At 40.6% G+C, this 22,452-nt stretch overlaps 2 protein-coding genes across 2 annotated transcripts in view; one reads left to right on the top strand and one right to left on the bottom strand.

Moving 5' to 3' along the window:
- LOC113518886 (high-affinity choline transporter 1) overlaps nt 1-8,049 on the bottom strand; it is a 43,723-nt gene extending 35,674 nt beyond the window's left edge. Inside the window, exons 1-4 of the mRNA XM_026903911.3 lie at nt 7,527-8,049; nt 6,917-7,104; nt 3,313-3,420; nt 3,027-3,182 (exon numbers count right to left, since the gene is read on the bottom strand). Coding sequence (XP_026759712.1) covers nt 3,027-3,182; nt 3,313-3,420; nt 6,917-7,082 — 430 coding nt within the window. The 5' untranslated portion in view covers nt 7,083-7,104; nt 7,527-8,049. The remainder of the gene's footprint in view (nt 1-3,026; nt 3,183-3,312; nt 3,421-6,916; nt 7,105-7,526) is intronic.
- Nucleotides 8,050-9,657: 1,608 nt separating this feature from the next.
- LOC113518964 (uncharacterized) lies at nt 9,658-21,912 on the top strand. The gene is made up of 14 exons (XM_026904006.3): nt 9,658-9,801; nt 10,579-10,702; nt 11,622-11,768; nt 12,989-13,164; nt 13,480-13,674; nt 14,475-14,690; nt 15,248-15,428; nt 16,999-17,215; nt 17,683-17,827; nt 18,055-18,180; nt 18,572-18,720; nt 19,410-19,650; nt 20,400-20,546; nt 21,781-21,912. The coding sequence occupies exons 1-14, from the start codon at nt 9,790-9,792 to the stop codon at nt 21,847-21,849; spliced, it is 2,145 nt and encodes a 714-aa protein (XP_026759807.2). The 5' UTR covers nt 9,658-9,789; the 3' UTR covers nt 21,850-21,912.
- The last annotated feature ends 540 nt before the right edge of the window (nt 21,913-22,452 follow it).

The raw sequence follows: 22,452 nt of genomic DNA, 5'->3' as shown, positions 1-22,452 counted from the left end.
TATGTTAATTTTGAAATTTTGATTATGGTTTTAAGACCCCTTATTAAAGAATTTTTTTCTATTATTTCCATGCAATATATGCGAGCCAACAATACGTAAAACTATTCTAAAATTTTAAATCAATAGCATTAGTAGTTGGTAAAATATAGAATGAATGAATGAATGAATGAATGAGTATACTTTATTTGCATTATACAATATAGGAAATAAGCAAGACAATTTACAAACACAACGATACAATTGTATAAGTACAGTAAGTAAGTATTAGAACTGTAACAGACGGCCGAACGGACAAAGTGGCATCATAAGTGTTCCTTTGTATTTTTTCAGTAGCGATCTCTAAAAATAGAGTAATGTTATAATCAATTTCAGACACGTTAGCTCTATAGAAAGATTTCATTCGTTAACAAATAAAATAAATATCATGTCAAAATCACCGATTCGATGTCGTTTGATTGCTTTGAATTATTTGAAATTATATTTTGGAATATTAAATACGGACATTATAAATGCAAAGATCAATTCGGGCAAAGCTTTCCGAACAATTAACTTCCAGGAAATGACTTTAATACTTAATAACCGCTGTTTAAAATGTTGTAACTCGTCATCGTCTCTCTAGAGTACGTCACAGACTTAAATTATATAGATAAAGTATCAAGACCCAAAAACGGGTCAACATTTTGTCAAATTAGCTGACTCGTTTTTTTATCATTCTTCTATATATTTACGCGCATATTGTATCTTGACGTATTTATATTTAATTAAATAAAATGAGTTTTTACGCAATAAAGAGATGCTAAAGTTATAAAACCAAATAAATATAGAACTTATAAGAGAAACATAACTATTCATCACGCAAAATTTTATGAAAAAGTTGTGCCGTTTTCCTCGATGCACTTGTATGGAGACACTCTATCCATACAATCTAAGATACGAACATTCTACTACCAGAATTCCGTAATATATATATATATATATATATATATATATAAGGAATTCTAAGATAGATAAGATGAACTTAGTCACAGTGTACGTAATTTATCTATAGTAATAAGTAACTGATCCAACGAGCGTCGTTCTGTCAAAAGGTTTAAACTCGCCTAATGTATGTCATTGACCGAAATAATTTATATTAATGTAGTCTTTGTGTGCTATAAAGTATAAATAAATAAATTCCCGTGTGGTCCCGATGTAGAATAGGCCACCCCTTCCTTCCCCGTGGATGTCGTAAGAAGCGACTAAGAGAGGGCGAGGGATGGGCAGCAGCGTCCCTTTCAAAACATCTCCAAAGTCTAACTACGGTTCCCAATTCGCCTGCCAAGCGTGGCAACTAGTGGTAAAACCTTATGCTTATGTTCAGCAGTAGACAATTAAAGGCTGATATGATGGTGATGATGAAATAAATAAATGTTTGAATTAATAGTTAGGAACAGCTTGCACCAGGAAAAAAATTATTTTTTACGTTCTTCTGGGCAAATTTCTCGATTTTTTCTTCATAAGGACCTTCCGCGGAGTCATACTTTGACGAATATTTAAATAAATAGCCGAATTGGTCCAGTCATTCTCAAATTTTGTGCTTAACATTTCATTTAGCGTATCATTTTCATTTATATAACTTATTTTTAAAAAAAGGTAAATTTACTTGACTATTCGTATCATCAGGATAACTGATGACTTGGAATAGAAAAGAAGCTAACGGCCTAAGAAACATGACATGCATCATCGATTGACAGGAACAACATCATTACATCACCTCATACACTATGATGACTTTGGTACCCCACAATGTTCACATCCTAAAGATTAAGGGGTTATACAATAGTATCCAATAATACCACTGCCTTGTCTTCAAACTGTAATACATCAACTCGGCAACAAAAACACGAGTGATGCAAGATTACCCATATGTTATGTGAGTTTTGAATTCATTCCACTAACAGAAAAGTTTGCAAATTTTCAGTATTTCCAATCTTTTTTTTTATACAACTTAGAATGGCAAACAAGCTGACGGTCCACCTGATGGAAAATGGTATCCGTCGCCTATAGACATGAGCAGTACCATGGACATAACAGAGTATACTGTTTCGCCCATGATACCCCCCATGCGTTGCCATTCCTGAGGACTCAGGTGTTATTTCTCTGTACCCAGTAATTTCACGCCATACGCCCACCTATCAAACCGAAACACAGCCATGCAAACACAACTGCTTCACGGTTGAAACACACAAAGGTACCCAAGCAATCGACTTTTGTACAAAGTCTCCCTCTGGTAAAAATCTAAACTAAATTTAACACAGAAATACGAGACAAACGATTTGCTCAGGCAATACTGCGGGAAACAGCTAGTATTTAATAAAGCTTGACAATTTCAATTCCATATCCAGCAGAATGATAAAATCGGAGAGCGACAAATGACTGATAAATTTATCAGTGCCTACCATTAACCTAATGGATCCCGGGGCCCACTGCGCCCACTGCTCACACAGTGACAATTTATTTCAGTAACAAATTTCTACAAAGCCTCGTCTCGTGGTGAAAGCTATTCATTTGTACATCAAAAGACATTCATAGGCCAACAATTTCAATGTACACCGGTGTACATAATTAATAAGCCTGAGTAACATCACAGGACCACATAAATTACTTTGTAGTAATATAAGGCACATAAAAAATATGTATGTATCAGCGTGAAATGTTATATACTTAGTATAATATATAAACTTTTTATTAAGCTAAGTGAAGGTGCTAGAACCTTCAATTGGAGTGGGTAATTTCCTATAATCATAGCCCAATAATAGAGGATAAGAACACTCCTCGGCTACTTCAATACAATCTTTACTTAAATTAATTATTACTATTCTTTTTATAGACTTTACTTACGTATTAATTTTGGGGTTTGTCTAACTAGGTTTAAACTCAGTAAGAACCCTTATTCATGAGCGCGATTTACGGGTATATCCCGAGCGGTACAATATGTGAATAAAACCCATATAAATAATTATAAAAACAATAATTTTTCAACTCACCAAGCGCTGCAAGGATGCCGGCTGCCCAGAACACCTCACCGCAGAGTGCAGGCAGGAACAGCAGCCCCCCCATCCGGCTACCGAACGAGTCCTGCAGCGGGTCTAGCATCGTTATGTAGCCCTGTTTCCGCATCGGGTTCGCGAAGAAGATCCCACCTGTTTAGTACGTATTTAAGGCATTAGCAAAGGGGGCATTGTACTTTGGTTAACGCTTTATTGAGCCACAGCTCCAGTCGCGTATCTTGGACTGATACATCACGTGGTTATTCAAAAGGAATATACTTACCAAAGACGAGGGATAGGGCGTATCCGAAGGGCGCCTGGCACCACACCAGGCCCGAGGTGTAGATAGCCTCTGCAGTACCATTGATGTATCCGCCTCCCACCCACGTCGCTGAAACAATGTCCTCATTATAACATCCATAGGTACTACTCTACTTAAGAAAATCCAGTGAAAAACTCGGTGCCGGCAGTAACACACAGACACACACACACACACACACACACACACACACACACACACACACACACACACACACACACACGCACGCACGCACGCACGCACGCACGCACGCACGCACACACACACACACACACACATAAACTAAGGTTTCGTAGACGTATTCATGTAAAAATATTGAATATGGAATCATGTGTCGAGTACTAACTTGTAAAGCTTCGAAATTAACTTTTGATATGGAAAAAAATTCACTTGTCACATAATTAATAGGGAACACAGGACGGGTTAAGAATAAAATCTTTGAGGACGAGAAACAACCTACCGATTTCAAAATTAATTGTCAAATTCAGTACAGAATTGTTGACATAATAACTTAAAACGATCACAAAATAACCAGACGAATTAAAAACCTTATTCATTTAAAAATTAGAGAGAATTCTCTTTACAATTTCTTACACAAGATTACAGTAGAAAATATTTCATAAACCTTATACGTCTCACGAATCATTAAAATATGGAGCTCCCTTCCAATATATTCAACTCAAGCCGAGCGTAAAACAGCCGAACTTTCCTGGCCGACGAGACAAGAATGGTAATTTTTGTGAATATTGTATCTTTATAATACATTTACTCGTCATGATCTTATGTTAACCGACTTCAAAAAGGTAAGTTCTCCATTTCACGATCAACTGTATATTCTCTCTCTCTCTTCGTCCTCTTCATTACTGAAGGTCGTGTCCTTGAAAGGTGTCTGTTGCCTCTCTTATGATGTTATTCCAATTTACACGGTCTTCAGCTTCTCGCAGGGCAGCTGCAATCGACAGTCCCGTAACGGCGGTTATCTGGTCCGACCATCGATTAGGCGATCGTCCGCGTGGTCTTTTTCCCTCTATTATCCAACTGTATATTAACACACTATAATACCGTCAATTTTGTATTATTTAATTTGACGTCTCTTTAAAACACGAGTGTCTTTCTTTCTGGTATTGTTTCCTAAAATTATAACAGTGATATTATATTTAATTTAATAGTTTTATTACAATATATTGTGTCAATGCAACAGTAACAATTTACCAGAGGGAGACTTTGCACAAAAATCGATTGCTTGGGTACCTCTGTCCCATTCGTGTTTCAACCGTGAAGCAGTTGTGTTTGCATGGCTATGTTTCGGTTTGAAGAGTGGGATATGGCGTGAATTTACTGGGTACAGAGGAATAACATCTGAGTCCTCAGGAATGGCAACGCATGGGGGGTATCATGGGCGAAACAGTAAACTCTGTTATGTCCATGGTACAGCTCATGTCTATAGGCGACGGTTACCACTTTCCATCAGGTGGGCCGTCAGCTTGTTTGCCATTCTAAATTGTATAAAAAAAAAACAATACGATGGTTGGATGTATAGCATTTATATTGTAGGTACGTGATATATTAATCATATCGTTTTAATACATTATGTGTTTCAAACGCACATTGTATTGATCTCACTCATGGAGGATAGATATATTCGAGTTTTTGCTTTTCCACTCAACAGCGTCCTATTTCCGATTGACTATGAAAATGAAAATAACAACATTCCGTATTAATTTCTTGGCATTTTATGTGATTGTATCCAGGGAATAAAATGCGTGAAATTACTGGGTACAGAGGAATAACACCTGAGTCCTCAGGAATGGCAACGCATGAAGGGGTATCATGGGCGAAACTGTATACTCTGTTATGTCCACTGTACTGCTCATGTCTATAGGCGACGGTTACCACTTTCCATCAGGTGGGCCGTCAGCTTGTTTACATTCCTTATAGTATTTGCGTCTCGTCGCTAGAACGATTGCTAGGAGGCAATTAAAGCAACAAGACTAGTGTAAGTGAAAGTAAACCCAAAATAAAACCAGCCTGGACGAACAGACTGAACGACGCAGCCTGGCAAGTCTTCTACTTATTACGTAATTGAATTTAAATTGAAATATATTTAGACTCTGATAAAATCATCTTCATTTCCAATTTACCTAAAGGACAAGCAGTGCTAATAGATAAATGTTGTGTATGCCCATGCTGTATATGGAATTTGAACCCCGTCTGCTCTTTCATTACTTATACGTTGGCAGGATACCCATGAGAGATGGTTGGTAAGGATGAAAGCAGGTCAGTCGACACCTAATGATCAATTAATCAATGATTAACCACGATGTTTTCCGAGTAGGTCCACCCTACTCCAAATTCCCATTATTAACAATCATTTCCCCCTGGCTAGTCTTCTATTCATCATACCAGCAGTGTACCGTCCACTGCTGAACATAGGCTTCCCCTTTAGGGATTTTTGCCAGTAGTTGTCACGCTTGGCAGGTAGGTTCTCAAGTTGTTAGGCTTTGGTAATGTTTTAAAAGGGACGCTGCTGTCCATTTCTTGACCATTAAATTCTCTTAGACGCCTTACGACAGCCACGGGAAAAGAAGGGGTGTCCCATTGTATGCTAGGACCTAATCTTGTAATAGTAGACTGAAATCCAATTTTTATATGGATAAATCCGTACCTAACAAAAGAACGATAGATTTAGAAGGTAAAGTGTGTAGTGAAGTTGTACATAACAGTAAATGGATAATAAAATTTTAACAAATTGTATTCGATACTATGCCATTCCCTTGGAAAGCTATTTATAAAAATAACAGCGCTTGACAACCGAATCGATAGAGATATAAGGCCTACTGTTCATAAATGTGTAAAGGTTTAGAGCGATTAGAGAGCAATCGAACCGGTGATGAGGCGTAAAGCCACCCATTACCATGCGTCGAATCACTCATCGGTAATATTAGGTAAACGCTCCGTGACAGACGACCTTTTTTGTTTGCTCTTCTAATAATTTAAATGTGACGGTTTGTCTTTAGAAACCGTTAGGTACATTTGTAATACTCGTATTAGAAGAATATTTGTTTCTCAATAACGCTTAAATGGAAATTTGTTCGTTATTAATTAAGTTTGTTACCCAATGAATAGTCCATTAGTATGCATAGGTTATATTTTATTCTAAATTATTCGTGGTTTATAGTTATAAATCATAATATGTGCAATGCGAATTAAAATTTATTTAATTTTATAAAACATAAACAATACTTAATTCCACATATGTTAGTTAGTTACAGTAAATCTTACATCAGCAGTTTTTGTTTTGGTCAGCATCGAAATAAAAGAAAACAAGATTTTGTACCACAAAAAAAAACCTTCGTGGTGTCAAAAAAAAAGAATTTTCAGTCATTACAAAATTGATATGGGAGTGAATGCCATCGATTGAAAAAGACATCAAAAATAATTATCAGAGTCGGGTCAAAATTGACGGAGATATTGTCTAACACACATACAAAACAAAAATACAAGCGAATTGAAAATCGCCTCATTTCAAAAATCTCACAGAAACAATTTAAATTCGAGGAGTCCTCACCAGTCATCGTAAAGATTCCCACGAAGAGTCCGATGGAACGTCCAGCCAGCATCACCTCCTCCTCGGAGTCATTCCCTGGAGGCTTCTTGCGGCCAGCCCATATGCCTACTGCTAGGATGAGAACGTAGAAAAGGATGATGGAGATCACGCCCGCTATATTGATCATCTTGACTGTTTGTATGTTACACCTGTACAAACAAAAATTCAATACTTTAAAAAAGGAAATCCAATTAAAATCACAGACGGATGTGCCTCTATATTATTTTTATACTTGGCATATATTTGTAGTAAGTGAATACAGACGACTCTCTCTTCTACTTCGTTCTCTCGTCAACTTTAGCCACTAACTGATGCGACCATTTTTATGATCAAATGGCAACGCGCCGGCCGCGGCGATGCCAATTAATTCAACCCAAACTCAACACATTTGTAAGGATGACAGAGTACATCTTCCTTACAATACAAAATTACGTATTTACAGATAAAATTCGGATTTACAGATTTATTAGTTTGTATCTGAATTCATGTCTATTACGTGGAATATTGTTTTATTCTTATTACAAGACCGTGTGTGTATGAATGAATATGTTAGTACTGTCACAATGCTCACTTATTTGAAATTGACTCTCCGTCGTCGTGTCAAGACGCCACAAGCTCACACACTCCAAATGTTTTTCACTTCAATTCCATTTCAAAGTCCATTGTAACAACTGTAACACGAACCATGTAAAATATAATCATGTAAATACTCTATCAGGCTTCACTTGTGCACGGTGAAAGTGTGTTAGCCACTAAACTAGTGATGTTAGAGACAGTTCGAGGAGCCCGTGCCGTGCTGGATGATGTTACATGTTAGGCCTGACGGCGGGAGCGCAGCTGTCGCCCCATCGGAGGGAGGTTTTCTGCGAAGGACTATTCCTGGTCCTAAAGCTTAGCCCGCACATGAGCGCGCGTGCCCCGCACCACAGACATCAAAACTAGTGTCCTCGCCCGCGTTACGTAACCCGCCGTGGCCACATCGTGAGCACACGAGATGTAGATCGGTTCACGTGCTGCGATAGTGACAGCAGTCGGCGGCGGTCGGCGGTGGTGGTGCGCAGGCGGGAGCCAGGTCGCCGGGCGCGCGATCGATTCCCCTGACGTCATTGGTCGCCGCCGGCCGCCAGCGCGCATGCCCCGCACCACCGCCCGTACGACCGACCCGATACAAAGGTCAGCTATCTTCGTATTGTTTGCTGTACATTTCTTACTCGTTACTATAACCTTATATCACCTTGTGGACGTAAGCATTTTTGTACCATTTGCCACATTAATACTTGGGGGGGTTATCGAACGCTGATGCTGCCACCGGGGGAATGGTGCGGACTCATTGACAAATTGATTGATGAGTGACATTTGTAATGTATGCCCTAGGGTTAGTAGTTAGTACTATATATAGCTCTACAGCTTCGCTGATGCTCGAGTGGGAGTACGGTCAATACGAATACATGACAGCCATAATAAAGAGCCATCTTTGGGAAATGATAGTTTTTCGTGTAATCTGTAGATCCGTAACATAATTTTTTTTATACAACGTAGAATGGCAAACAAGCTGACGGTCCACCTGATGGAAAGTGATAACCGTCGCCTATAGACATGAGCAGTACCGTGGACATAACAGAGTATACTGTTTCGCCCATGATACCCCCCATGCGTTGCCATTCCTGAGGACTCAGGTGTTATTCCTCCGTATCCAGTAAATTCACGCCATATCCCACCCTTCAAACCGAAACACAGCCATGCAAACACAACTGCTTTACTGTTGAAACACGAATGGGACAGAGGTACCCAAGCAATCGACTTTTATACAAAGTCTCCCACTGGTGAATTTGTATGGAGACACTCTATCTATATAATCTAAGCCTATGTATACCATCAATTTCATGGTGTTCTTGTTTATAGACGACCGGTGTCAGTGTTCCACCAGGTGAACCATCGGTTTGTTTGCAATTCCAACTCACATAATAAATATATACAAATCTCTTGGCTCCAAACTGCAAAACTCCTGACCTTCTATACAAGTCATCCCTTGTCACCTGCAGCTCCTTAGTGAATTCTAAGTTGAGTTTAAAATTAATGAACTCCGTAACTTAGTTTTATTGTTTGGATTTCGTAACTTTACCTCATGTAATCTAAACTTGCAAGAGTTTCGGCTGAGCAATGATTATGATCGATAAAATACGAGCAGGTATGAAATTTCCTCGCACGACCGCTCGGGCTATGGTATGAGCTCCCTGTCGAGGTTTTTCCAAGAGACAACAGCATGGGGTTCTTCAGAAAAGAGGTTTCTTCGGGATCGGTAACGCGCGCGTAATGCCTTTGGTATTGCAGACGTTCATAGGCTACGGTGACGCTTACTATCAGGTGGGCCTTATGCTTGTTTGCCACCTTGGTGGTTTAAAAAAAATAAAGTAATTATTAGTAAAAAAAACTAACCGCAACTGTACTGTAGGCAAATTTTACATTCATTATTTATTCATTCAAAATTTAAATTTAACGAAAAAGGTTTGTTTGAATCGATGCATTTGGCGTTCCATTGTTTCTGCCTACCCTAATGGGAGACAGGTGTGACTGATATGTGTCTATGTATGTTAAATTATAAAAAAATATTATAACTTTTCGCTGGATATTCCATATTTAAAACTATGTAGGTATATTGCCGAATTACTGTTGATGCTCAATACAGTTGACAAGCGGTTCATTTGACATGTCACTGTCAACCACTCACGATTGATATAATTTATCGGCTATTCAAAATTCTGTGCAAAAATTTCAAACTTCAATAGGATCATTTAAAAAGACATTTCCTCTATTTCAATAAACAAAACATCAATATGCATGACACTGTAAGTTTTCTTTATATTTTGAAGTAAATATGTGGAATTAATATTTAGGTAAATGTACATTAAGTACAGGTAACAAAATCTAAACGGGTTTCAATGAAACCAAGAATTCTGAATAATGTAATTCCCAAATGTAAAACACAAGCAGCACAGCAAATTTGTATTATACTAATTGTTTACAGGGGAATCTCCTGTGAGCAACCGTTCTCATGGTTATTTCAGTGGGGAATAAATTGAATATAACCTTGCCTTATAGCTTTCTATTGATAAAAGAATTTTTATAATTAGTTCGCTAATTTCCCCTTCCTTCACCCTTGATTTTTTTATCATACAGTTTGATGGTAAACAGTCACTGTGGCCTAGCAATGGCGCTTGTAACACTGTTCTTTTCTTGCCCGCAATGAATTTCAAAATATACTTATTAAGTCCAATAAAAATCATTAGAGGGAGACTTTGTACAAAAGTCGTTTGATTGGGCAGCTCTGTCCCATTCGTGTTTCTACCGTGAAACAGTTATATTTATCAGGCTGTGTTTCGGTTTGAAGGCAGTAAATTCACAGGGTATACAGGAATAACACCTTCGTCCTCAGGATTGGCAACGCATGTGATGTATCATGGCCTAAACAATATACTCTGTCTCATGTCTACAGGCGACGGTTACCACTTTCCATCAGATGGGCCATCAGCTTGTTTGCCATTCTAAGTTATATTTATATATAAAACTAATTAACTCTTCGATATCGAGTATGCTCGCATCAGACTCTTTGTACGTATGTACAGATAATACGACTAGCAGATGTATGGAAAACATGCAACAAGATTCGAGCGGCGGCGTTCCGCGTAGGCCTGAATCTGTGGGACTGGTACCGCCCGCTCGACCCTGAAGGGAACTCGCTCATATCTGGTAGGAGTCGGTATACTAATATACTAGTGTAGACGAAAGTATTTGTATACAGTTCTCGGTAGAAAAATAAATCATCAATAGCCTATCTACTAATGGCAAAATTTTGTAACTTCCCCGAATGCATTGTTATATTTTGAGCAATATCTGACACAAGAAACTGTGGTTATAGTAACCACAGAATAATCAGAAGGATAACTGATTTAATGTACCGACAAAAGTGTAAGGGTTGCCACAACAGAGTTATTAAATAAAAAAATATATATTTATTTATCATAATCTAAATCATCATCATCATTTCAACCGATAACTTTTTTTTATGTGTGATAATGGGATGGTAGCTCGGCCTGCGCTATCAGTATACGCTGGCGAGGCACCAGTGACGGATGATAGGTGACGATGAAAAAGCAGGTCAGTTAGCCAATCGTGATGAATTCCACTAGAATTAATCACGATAGTTTCCAGAGCGAACCGCGTGGAGGTCGACCTGATAGGGTGTATTGCTTGTTATAGGCAAATCAGACCCCATTACTAACAATCCCTTTCCCCACTCAGCCGATAACTGTCCACTGCTGAATATAACCTTCCCAATAAGGGGAGTTTTGTCAGTAGTTTCCACGCCTGGCAGGAGGGTTGGCAAACGGAGTTAGGCTTTTACAGATTTTTTAAGAGGGACTCCGCTACCTGTCCCTCTACAATTAAGTTCCCTTAGCCACCTCTTACGAAACTCACAGGAACAAAAGGGGTAGCCTATTCTATTCCGGGACAAACAAATCGATTCAAAACAATACTCATATTAAATGTACGAAGGATTTTATTAATTATTATTATTACAAAATAAAGAACAATTACGTTATACCTTCTCTAAATGAGAGAAACTTGAAATAATTGTTTTGACACACTGCATCCTTGTTTTCGTTAGAATCAAAATTCGTGTCAGTGCTGGCGGGTCCCTTGCGCTCAGTGATTGGACTGTCAGACGCCGAGATCTCTCAGCTGGCGGACTACTTCCGCGCACAAGATGGCCGCGTTCTCTACCACCAGCTCTGCAAGATAATACATGGCGAAGGTAACTTACAACAAATGCTCGAAGTGCTTAAAAAATATGAATTGAAGCCTTTTTGAAGAGAATCCGGATATACAATTCCTTTACATTATTCAACCCTAATATTCTCTTCTTATGAGAAGTCTCCGGAAATAAACCATTAATAGATTTTATTCTAAGTTTTTTTATGCAACTCAGAATGGCAATCAAGCTGACGGCCCACCTGATGGAAAGTGGTAACCGTCGCCTATAGACATGAACAGTACCATAGACATAACAGAATACACTGTTTCGCGCATGATACCCCCCTCCCCTCCCCATGCATTGCCATTCCTGAGGACTCAGGTATTTCCTGAGTCTAACTCAAGACTGAGGATTCCTTTGTACTCTGTAAATTCATTGCTATATCCCACCCTTCAAACCGAAACACAGCCATACAAATACAACTGCTTCACGGTAGAAACACGAATGGAACAGAGGTGTGACTTTTGTACAAAGTCTCCCTCTGATATTTATACTTAATATCCTATATATTTCTACTTAATATCTTATATATTTTATTAATATCCTTCTATTGTAACTGTCGCACAGGTCGAGATATTAATTTAATTAACTGTTTTTTAATTAAATTATGGAGCCTTAAATTCTGAGATACGTTATAAAACTTTCGTAAATAAATTAACAAAAGTTGTAACCCTTCATCGTGAGCTCTGTCTGCCTCAAAATAATCAATAAAGATTAGGATATACTCAGTTAGAAGTAGGTACAGAGAATTTTCAAATAAATTCAATCATATTAATGGTATTTTACCAACTAAAGGGAGACTTTGTACAAAAGTCACCAGCATTGATACCATAGTACTATTAGTGTCTTTTTTTTAATGTGTAATAATGGAATGGTAACCCCGCCCACGCATCAGTATACGCTGGGCAGGGCACCAGTGAGGGATGATAGGTGAGAATGAAAAGGCAGGTCAGTTAGCCCATCGTGATAAATGCGTTTAGAATTTAACACGATGGTTTCTAGAGGAGGCCACGCGAGGATTGACCTGTGCTCAGGTGCTAACAATGGGACTTGTCGTCCGCATTACTAACAATCCCTCCCCCCCCCCCGTGTTATTGATTCAAAGAATAAGATATACTGGTGAAATGACTAGAAATAGAGGCAAAAGACATAAAGCCTTCCTTAAAAACAGCAACGCATGAGGTAGCATGATCAAGTCTGATTACTTTGTGCTGCCATAGACGCCAGCGGCCGCAACAAGACCTCCGCAGACTGCTTGCTGGAGGCGTGCCCACCCCCGGCGGAGCCCGCCTGCCACAAACTCGACGTTTGGCAAACGCAGCGCCTGTGTTGCTTGCTGGCCACCATTGCCGCCAGAGAGATACCACTCAAACCGTATTTTCAGGACTATGAACTGGTGATATTATGGCTATATTTATTATTTATTTATAACAAAGTAACAGATTATAAATTAATACATTAATAAAATAAATATTACATAGAGTTTGATTGCTAGCAATATGCCCTATCAGGTCAATCTCTACGTGGTTTCCTCTGAAAACCATCGTGAACAATTCTTGTTGAATTCGTCATGATGGACTAACTGACCTGCTTCATCCTCATCTATCATCCTTCACTGGTGCCCCGCCGGTGTATACCGATAGCGCAGCTGGAGTTACTTTTTCAGTATCAACCATAAAAAAAAATATCGAAGTTTATACGCTGCGTGCAGGTAGCAAAGAACGACGGTCGTATCACGTTCGCGCACTTCGCGCGCATCTTGAACTACATCGGCGTGCTGGTGTCGCCCGAGGACTTCAACCTGCTCGTGCGGCGGTTCATCAAGGACTCGTACACCCTCGACTACGTGGAGTTTCTCAAGGCCGTGGATGCGGTCAAGAAGGAAGGCATACGAGGCCTTGGCCCGGTAAATATCACTACTTTTGACAGAAACTGAAATATCCTCTATGCCCACCACGTAGAATAACTACAACTGACCTGTTTAATCTTCATCTGTCATCTCCCACTGATACCCAGCCAAAGTATACAAATACCGCAGGCGAGATTGGCATTGCTTTTAGACCCATAAAAATCAATGTGATTTAGATATTATTCTCGTCTTATAAAAAGAGACCGACACCTAACAATAGAAAATTAATGATGACGTAGGAAGTGGATATATAAAGCTATGAAATAATTGGAATCACATAATTTAAGAAACCCTTTTTAGTTCCGTATCTCCAAAGAAAAAAACGGAAACCTTATAGGATCACTTCATTGTCCGTCCGTCCGTCAAGACCCTTTTTCTTAGGAACGCCTGGAGGTATCATGTTGAAATTAATATACTACTCTAATACTCAGGTCTGCAATCTTTTAAAGCAGTGAAAACATCAACCTTCTAAATCGACGCAATCAAATAATACGGCCGTATATGTTCTATTTATGTCGCATATTTTGCCATTCGCAAAAGAAATCAAAACCTATACGGGGCTTCCCGTTGATCAAGAATCATGAAATTTGGTAAGATAGAATGTCATATAGCACAAGTAAAGGAAAAAATCCAAAAACCGTAAACTTGTAGTTATTTCCCAAAAAAATAACTTTCTTGATTTTATACGGAACCCTCGTTTCGCAAGTCCGACTCGCACTCGACCGGCTTTTTTATGTATTATTGTCGCAAGCAATATCATGTAAGTATCTTGTATTATCATAAAATATTATCACCAGGAGTACAACAATCCCAGTGCGGTGATCGACACGAGTCTGCCGAAGCTGAGACGCCCAGAGATAGAAGCAGGGCTGTCGACCGCACCGCTCGGAGCCACAGATGTGTTCCACCCGGCCTTCACACCGCCTCGGCCCTCGCGGCAACTCATCGAGCTCATGCTGCGAGTACAAGAGTTTGTGCTCCAGAGACGCGTCAGAGTCTCTGAATTCTTTAGGGTGAGATCTGTATTTAGACCTGATGTAATACATCGACATGTTTTACTAATTTAGGTTATCGATTTATTATAATTAAAGTAATTCCTGCATATATATAAATATTTTCGTAAAAGATAACTCCAAAAATGTTAAACCTCTGTCGTTCGTGTATTTTTTTTTTAATATATTTATTAATTTTTATGTAGAAAGAATGTTAGAAACTGAAGTATCAGCGTCAAGTTGCTGTGCAGAATTCATTACGCGTCTTGGATTTATTTTTTATCTACCACATTTTTTACTTCCCTTCTTTTATAATCATTTTTACATGTTAACAAATGTTCAAAAAAATCTTAAAATGTATCATTAAAATCCAACTCCAGAGAGTTTTAAACTCCAGTGTGTCAGCGAAGACAAGTGGCATAGCCAACGGTCTGAAGACCCGACGATGGAGATTCAGACATTTTGGCGGGCCCTACTGTTGCTCCGGGGGCCCACAAGATACTATATTAACTAAAATTGTTAACCCTACCTATTTCTACATACCAAAAAGTTAAAAAACATTCAAAATCTGCTTCAAGGACTACGACCCACTGAACAGCGGTCGCATCACCCCGCAACAATTCCGGCGCGCGATGGACGCAATGGGTCTGGGCGCAGTGCTGGACACCAACGAAATGCTGTGCGTGATACGCCACTACCTCGACCCCAACGACTCCGACCGCGCGTGCTGGCGCACCTTCGAGGACGACTGCGATCAAGGTCCAAACACATAAGCTGCTGTATACCTTATTATTTCAACTATTAACTGTCCACTGCTGAACATAAGGGTAGTTTTACCAGTACTTACCACGCTTGGCAGACGAGTTGGCTACCGCAGTTCTTTTTATTTTTTGATGCATGAAAATGGTATGGTAACCCCGCCTGCACTAACGGGATACGCTGGCGGAGCACCAGTGAAGGGAGATAGATGAGAATGAAAACAGGCCAGTTAACCCATCATGATGAATTCATCAGGAATTAACTACGATAGTTTCCAAGGAGAACAGCGAGGAGGTCGACCTGGTTGGGTATATTGCTAGCAATGGGATTCTCAGTTTTCATTACTAACAATCCCTTTTCCCCCTGGCTACCGCAGTTAGGCTTTTAGAGATGTTTTAAGAGGGGGATGTTTTACGATGCTCCCCATCTCTCGTCCTCCCTTAGTCGCCTCTTACGACACTCACGGGAGAGGAAGGGGTGGCCTATTCTATGCCGGGACCACACAGCGATGCTGTAGCAGAGGCATGCTGTATACCTTACATAGTTAATATACATGCTAATTTTCAGATGGTCGAATCCTATTTGAAATAGATTACCGTTGATCATTTTGTTTAAAGTTTTCTTGTGTGTAGGAAGTTTGGAAGTTTATTATAATATTTAGATTGTAATAATGGTCGTCAGTATTTGCTGGCTTGGGCTATGATGATTAATTACGTCAATATAAGATATAACTCTCAATTGTTTTCACAATAGATGATGCAGCCTTCTTAGGTCTTCATGAAACAATAGATGCATACTATGAGGCTTTTCTGTGCTTACTGTTACATTATGATGGAATGGTAACCTCGCCTGCGTTATCGGTATACACTGGCGGAGCGCTAGTGAGGGCTGACAGGCGAGGATGTAGAGGAAAGAAATTCATAGTAATGGTAATTTTCTTCAATAAGTGATAATGGAATGGTAACACCACCTGCGCTATCGTGTGAAGTGTGAGGATGAAGCAGGTCAGTCAGCCCATCGACGAATTCAACAAGTATTGTTCACGATGGTTTCCAGGGGGAACCACGGGGAGGTCGACCTAATAGGGCATATTGCTAGCAATGGGGCTGACAAACTCCATTGCTAACAATCCCTTTCCCCCCTAGTAATGGTAATTAGTAAAGGGTATCTAACAGCCTCATTGCTAGCAATATACCTTATCAGGTCGACCCTCGCGTGGATTTCCCTAAAAGCCGTCGTAGTTAATTCTTTATGAATTCATCACTAGAGGCCAACTGACCTGCTTGATGCTCCTGTCATCCTATCATCTCATATTAGTGTCCCGCCAGCGTATACCAATAGCGCAGGCACGGTTACCATTCGATTATCACCCATTAAAAAAAACACAAACAAGATGGGCGAGCATGAAAGCAAGTCGGTTGACCTGTCGTGATGAATTGAAAATTAATCACAATTATTTCCAAAGGGACTGCGTGGAGGTCAATGAGACAGGGTATATTGCAGTTGCTAGTCCCCGTTACTAAAGATCCGTGTTTCACCAGGGTGGTAATGGTAGTATGTGGTTACGCAGTGTTCACGATCAAGGAGCTGGAGAAGCACCCCGAGGCGGTGGCAGGCGGCGCGGTGGCGGCGGTGGCGGAGCTGCCGGCGCGCGGCTGGGCGGAGGAGGCGGGCGGCGGCCGGGCGGCGGCCGCGCTGGACGCCGCGCAGGCCGCGCTGCTGCGCGTGCGCGCCGCCTGCCGCCAGCGCGCCATCGACCTGCGCCCCGCCTTTTCTGAGCACGACCAGTACAGTTTCTTAATAATTCTAAAAAGCACGTTTGTGATCCGGTGATTCCAACATCGATTCCAAGTTGTATTTCTGAATTCATGCTTAATCTATTTAAAAATTATTGTCACTCACCTGTTGTTTCAGCAACCATATCACAGACTTTCGTGTACGACAAAGGGGGGGGCAAGAGTTTCTAACTCTTGACGCTAGAGAGTGAATAAAATATTATGCACAAAAACATTTGTAGTCTTCCACAAATTATAATGACAGATTGTATTTTTGCCCCCTGTGTTATAAAATATATATTTTTGGTGCGAGAAGGGCTTTGCTATCATATCGCAGCACCGAGTCAGTAAGACACATTTAGTTATATCAATACTAAGCGTGCCATAATCAGTAATCCGAGGCACTGGCATCATCTACGCCTGTCAAGCCTGGCTATGATATAGTGCACCGGTGCAATTTAGGTGGTTTGCGCGCGCAGGCACAACAACGGGCACGTGTCGCGCGCGCAGGTGCGGCGCGTGCTGGCGCGGCTGGGCGTGCTGCCCGCCGCCGCGCAGCTGCGCGCGCTCGAGCTGCGCTACCTCGACGACTGCGGCTTCAACTACGTGCGCCTGCTCCACGAGGTCGCACCATTCTCATCAGATATTATAAGTTGCATATAAATCTACAACTAAAAACTTTGCACCTACTTTATATTTCTTAATAACCGTAATTTCTTAGTAACCATTAATCCACATTCAAAATTCGTCTCATTTATCTAATATCATTCAATCTAATTCTAGGATTTCTACTAACATACGTACTAAAATACTGATATATAAAAGGAATTTAAACTAAGTGAGATGATCAGATGGAGGAACGTGCGGTGGAAAGTGCGACGATAGCGCGGCCGGTGGCGGCGCCACGCCGTCCACGCGTTGCCGCTGATCCACTTGAGACCGACATCGTGCACATACTCGCCAAGATCAAGGGAAAGGTGAATATTTATACAACAGATAACCTTATTATTTTGTACGTTATCATAAAAACCCAAAATCAAATCCAAACAGTCCACCTTGGAAACAATCGTGGTTAATCGCCCTTCTACCCTTACTAATTCCCTACTATAGCGTATAGCTATAGTACAATCGATTTCTTATGGGTGAAAATGGAATGGTGATCCCGCCTGCGCTATCGATATATGCTGGTGATTCACTAGCGAGAGACGATAGATGAAGATAAATCATGACGAATTTAACAAGAATTAACCACGACTGTCTCCAGAGAAAACCGTTGGAGATCAACCTGACAGAGTATATTGCTAGCAATGAGGCCTTTAGACCTCCATTACCAACGATCCCTTTCCTTCCATTTGGTGCAATGTTTAGATGGTGCGAGAGGGTGTGCGCCCCCGCGACTTCCTGCGCCAGTATGACAAACAGAACGAACTGGTGATACCACGGGCGGACTTCTACCGCGGACTTGCCGCCGCCGGGCTCGCGCTCACTCCACTAGAAATGGACACACTCATTGAAGTGTAAGTAATTTACAAAGTCAAGTTGTGTGTATGAGCCTCATGAGATGAAAAGCCATGAAGTACCTAACCCCACTTATAGGGGGAGTGCAATATTGGCGCCAACAACCCTACCCTGTCAAATCAACCTTCATGCGGTCCTGCTGTAAAGGTTATTTCTAATAAATTCGTCACGATGGAACAAATGACCTGACTTCCTCCTCTATCGTCACTAGGTGGTACCCCGCCAGCTTTTTACTCTATTAACAAAAATCTGTCTGTACTATCATCACCATAATTTTAGCCTATATCTATCTATTCACTTCTGTATGTACTTTTCCCAATGCAATGTAATGGGACCACACATTATTGGTTCTTTTATTTGGAGACGCTGGGTTTAAAAGTAGTAACAGCTGTGGTCTCCAGAAGTCTGTACCTATATTTAGTATTTCAGCCGTTAACTGTCCATTGCTGGACATTGATGGCCTTCCCCATAAGGGGCGTTTTGCCAGTAGTTGCCACGCTTGGCAGGTAGGTTGGTAATCGCAATAAGCCTTATAGAAATGTTTTAAGAGGGACGCTGCTGCCCTTCCCTCGCCCTTCCTTAGTCAACTCTTATGACACCCACGGGAAAGGAATGGGTGATTTATTCCAGGATTTATTTAGGGACCACACGGCAACGTATATACCTATATACTTTTCACTAAATATAGTTTCTGCGCGCCCGGCCGCCGCCGCTACGTGGAATACGAGCGGTTCAGCTCGACAGTGGGCGAGGCGCTGACGCAAGAGGGGCTGGAACGCGCGCCCCTCCTGCAGCCCGTGCCGCACGTGCCCACCGCCGACTCGCCCCTCAACTTCCTCACCTTCGAGGAGAGACACATCGTCTCCGGTGCACTAACCAAACTCTCCAAATATCCAGACCAGTTGTCTAACATACTGGAAGTGTTTAAGGTGGGTTTACTATAGAAAATGATTGATACAAAGGTAGGAACCTTGATGCAGTATTTATAAGCAATATAAAACTTCAAGTATCTAAAAGATTGACAAAATTACAAATTGGTTAGTGTTCGATCTTATAAAAGCAGAACGCAATAAATAAACTATTTGATTGTAAACTGTGTTTAATTTTATATATATACAGATACACTGTGAAACGTAAATAACAATTGTTTAAAACCGGAGTTGAACTGAACACACGTACGTGACATTAAAAAATTTGCAGCGGAGCACAGTGTTGCTAGTACAATAAAAAAAACTAGAGAAGGGATGTGCTGAGTATTTCCAACAGAGAATTGATTGCCTAGTGTTACTGTCTCATCACTATCCTATCCTATCCTATAGGGGGGAAGGCATTTTTAGTAATAGCGACTGAAGAATCTATTACCAGCAATATACCCAACCAGGTCGACCTCCCCGTGGTCTCCCTGGAAACCATCGTGCTAAATTCCGAGCATATTCATCACGATGGGCTAACCGACCTGCCTTTTACATTCCCACAGTAGATAGATTTATTTCAAGCTTGATATCCAGATAAAGCTTTCGTTAGAATTTATTTTCTTTGACGGACCGATTTATTTTTCTTTCTTTGCTAACGTTCAAATTTTATCGTCAAGTCGTATTTTTCAGCCTTTTATTTATTTATTAGAACAAACAACAGTACAATATTACTAGACAACCTTTTTATTACTTTTTATGTTCAGGACATAGACAAGGAGCGTTGCGGCACGATACCGCGCGTGTCCGTTGAGCGCGCGCTCTGCCAGCGCAACCTGCTGCAGCTGATGTCGGCACGCGAGCGCGACCTCCTCTACAAGTGCTTCGGATACCGCCGGGGCTGCGGTGACGAGGTAGTCAATGATCAATGCAATGATATTACCAGATTGTAGAAGAAAGAAATTGTTAGTAATGGGGCCTGACAACATTATTGCGGGGGGAAAGGGATTGTTAGTAATGAAGGTGGAAAGGCCCCATGGCTAGCAATATCAGGTTGATCTCCACGTGGTTTGCTCTGGTGACAATCGTGATTAATTCTTGTTCTTGTTAAATTTATCATGGTGGGCCAATTGGCCTTTCATCCTTACCTGTAATTCACCTATCATCTGTCACTGGTGGCCCACCAACGTATACAGAGCGCTGCCGGGGTCGCCATTCCATTCTCATCCATAAAAATCCGATTGAACTATACCTTAGTAAGGAATCAATAAGGGTAGATGGGCAATGAACCACGATAGTTTCCAAGGTGAACAGCTTGGAAATCGTACAACCCGATACTAGCAATCCCACCCATAGCGGCCCAGTTATTCATGTATGATCAAGAAATGTAGAAGCCAAGTACACAAACATACCAGAGGGAGACTTTGTACAAAAGTCGATTGCTTCGGTACCTTTGTCCCATTCGTGTTTCAACTGTGAAGCAGTTCTGTTTGTATGGCTGTGTTTCAGTTTGAAGGGTGGGATATGGCGTGAATTTACTGGGTACAGATGAATAACACCAGGAATGGCAACGCATGGGGGCATCATGGGCGAAACAGTATACTCTGTTATGTCATTCAAGTTGTTTAAAAAAAAAATATAATTGAAACAGGTCAATTGCAGGTGTGAGCGTTGTAAACGGAATCTTGGATTTCGATATAATTAGTAGTTCATTTGACATTCTATTTGGAACCCATGCAACACTATACACTACTAGGTTTAAACACTTCGTCCCTGTATCCAACCGGGATATGTTCACTACTACCATAAAAAATAGCCACCCTTTTCCATCCCATACAGTACATGTATACCAATTTTATAGTGATTAGTTAAAGCGTTATAACAAACATACACACTTTAGTAAGGATTTTTAGCCTGAAAACCGACGTTTTTGGCATGTCTCGAAAGACTACATACATCAATTCAATAAGCAAAGCCGTTTTCGCCAGAAACGAGTTCGTTAGGAATGCGGTGATAATTCTTAGACAGTGATGATATTTAAAGTGACTATACCAAGTGATTAGTGTATTTTTTAATAGATAGTGATCATAGAACGTCATTAGTGTAAATTATTTTATAATAGCTTGCTTATGAAATATACTTGTTTAGGTGAACTACCGTGCGCTATGCAACGCTCTGGACTTGTTGTATGCCACCTCCAGCGCGCAGCCCTGCTGAAGTGCAAAGTTCCCAATGCAGTTTGGTGTTTGAAGCATGTTGAATCGTTGAATCCTAGCTTGTGCCGTTCCAATAAACTATACACCATTGACTCCGACTTTTTAAGTATATATTGCCCGCCAATCATTTACTATCTAACTGCATTAAGTTAGCTGGAAGAGATCTCTTCCAAAGGTAAGCCCCTCCTTGCAAAAGAAATCAATAACCATTCCACTTGCCAGCATTATATATCTTCATTCCAGATATATTTTGCGATAGGCTCATATTCTAAACTCCTTTTAAAACTTATTATTACACTTATGGTATCGGCCATCAAACAATTTAGGTTTCATATGAATATACCCATAATTATTAGGGGGAAGGGATCGTAAATAATGCGGACTACCAGTTCCATTGCTAGCAATATACCCTCCCTGTCAGGTCTACCTCCACGCGGTTCCCCCTGGAAACCATCGTGCTGAGCTCCAGGTGTATTCATCACGATGGGCTGACTGACCTACTTTTTTCATTATTCACCTATCATCCCTCACTGGTGCCCCGCCAGCGTATACCGTTAGCGCAGGCGGGGTTACCGTTCCATTAATCATACATTAAAAAAAAAAC

Source organism: Galleria mellonella, unplaced genomic scaffold (assembly GCF_026898425.1).
Source record: "Galleria mellonella isolate WM207_F2 unplaced genomic scaffold, CSIRO_AGI_GalMel_v1 utg1812, whole genome shotgun sequence".
In the NCBI taxonomy this organism is placed as follows: domain Eukaryota; kingdom Metazoa; phylum Arthropoda; class Insecta; order Lepidoptera; family Pyralidae; genus Galleria; species Galleria mellonella.
This window is presented reverse-complemented; position numbering and strand designations above follow the sequence as displayed.

Excerpts from the sequence above, each read along its gene's own strand:
- LOC113518964 (XM_026904006.3), top strand. Across the intron at positions 17,216-17,682 it reads GCCTTTTCTGAGCACGACCA|GCACAACAACGGGCACGTGT; the intron begins GTACAGTTTCTT and ends TTGCGCGCGCAG. Across the intron at positions 18,181-18,571 it reads TCGCCAAGATCAAGGGAAAG|ATGGTGCGAGAGGGTGTGCG; the intron begins GTGAATATTTAT and ends TGCAATGTTTAG.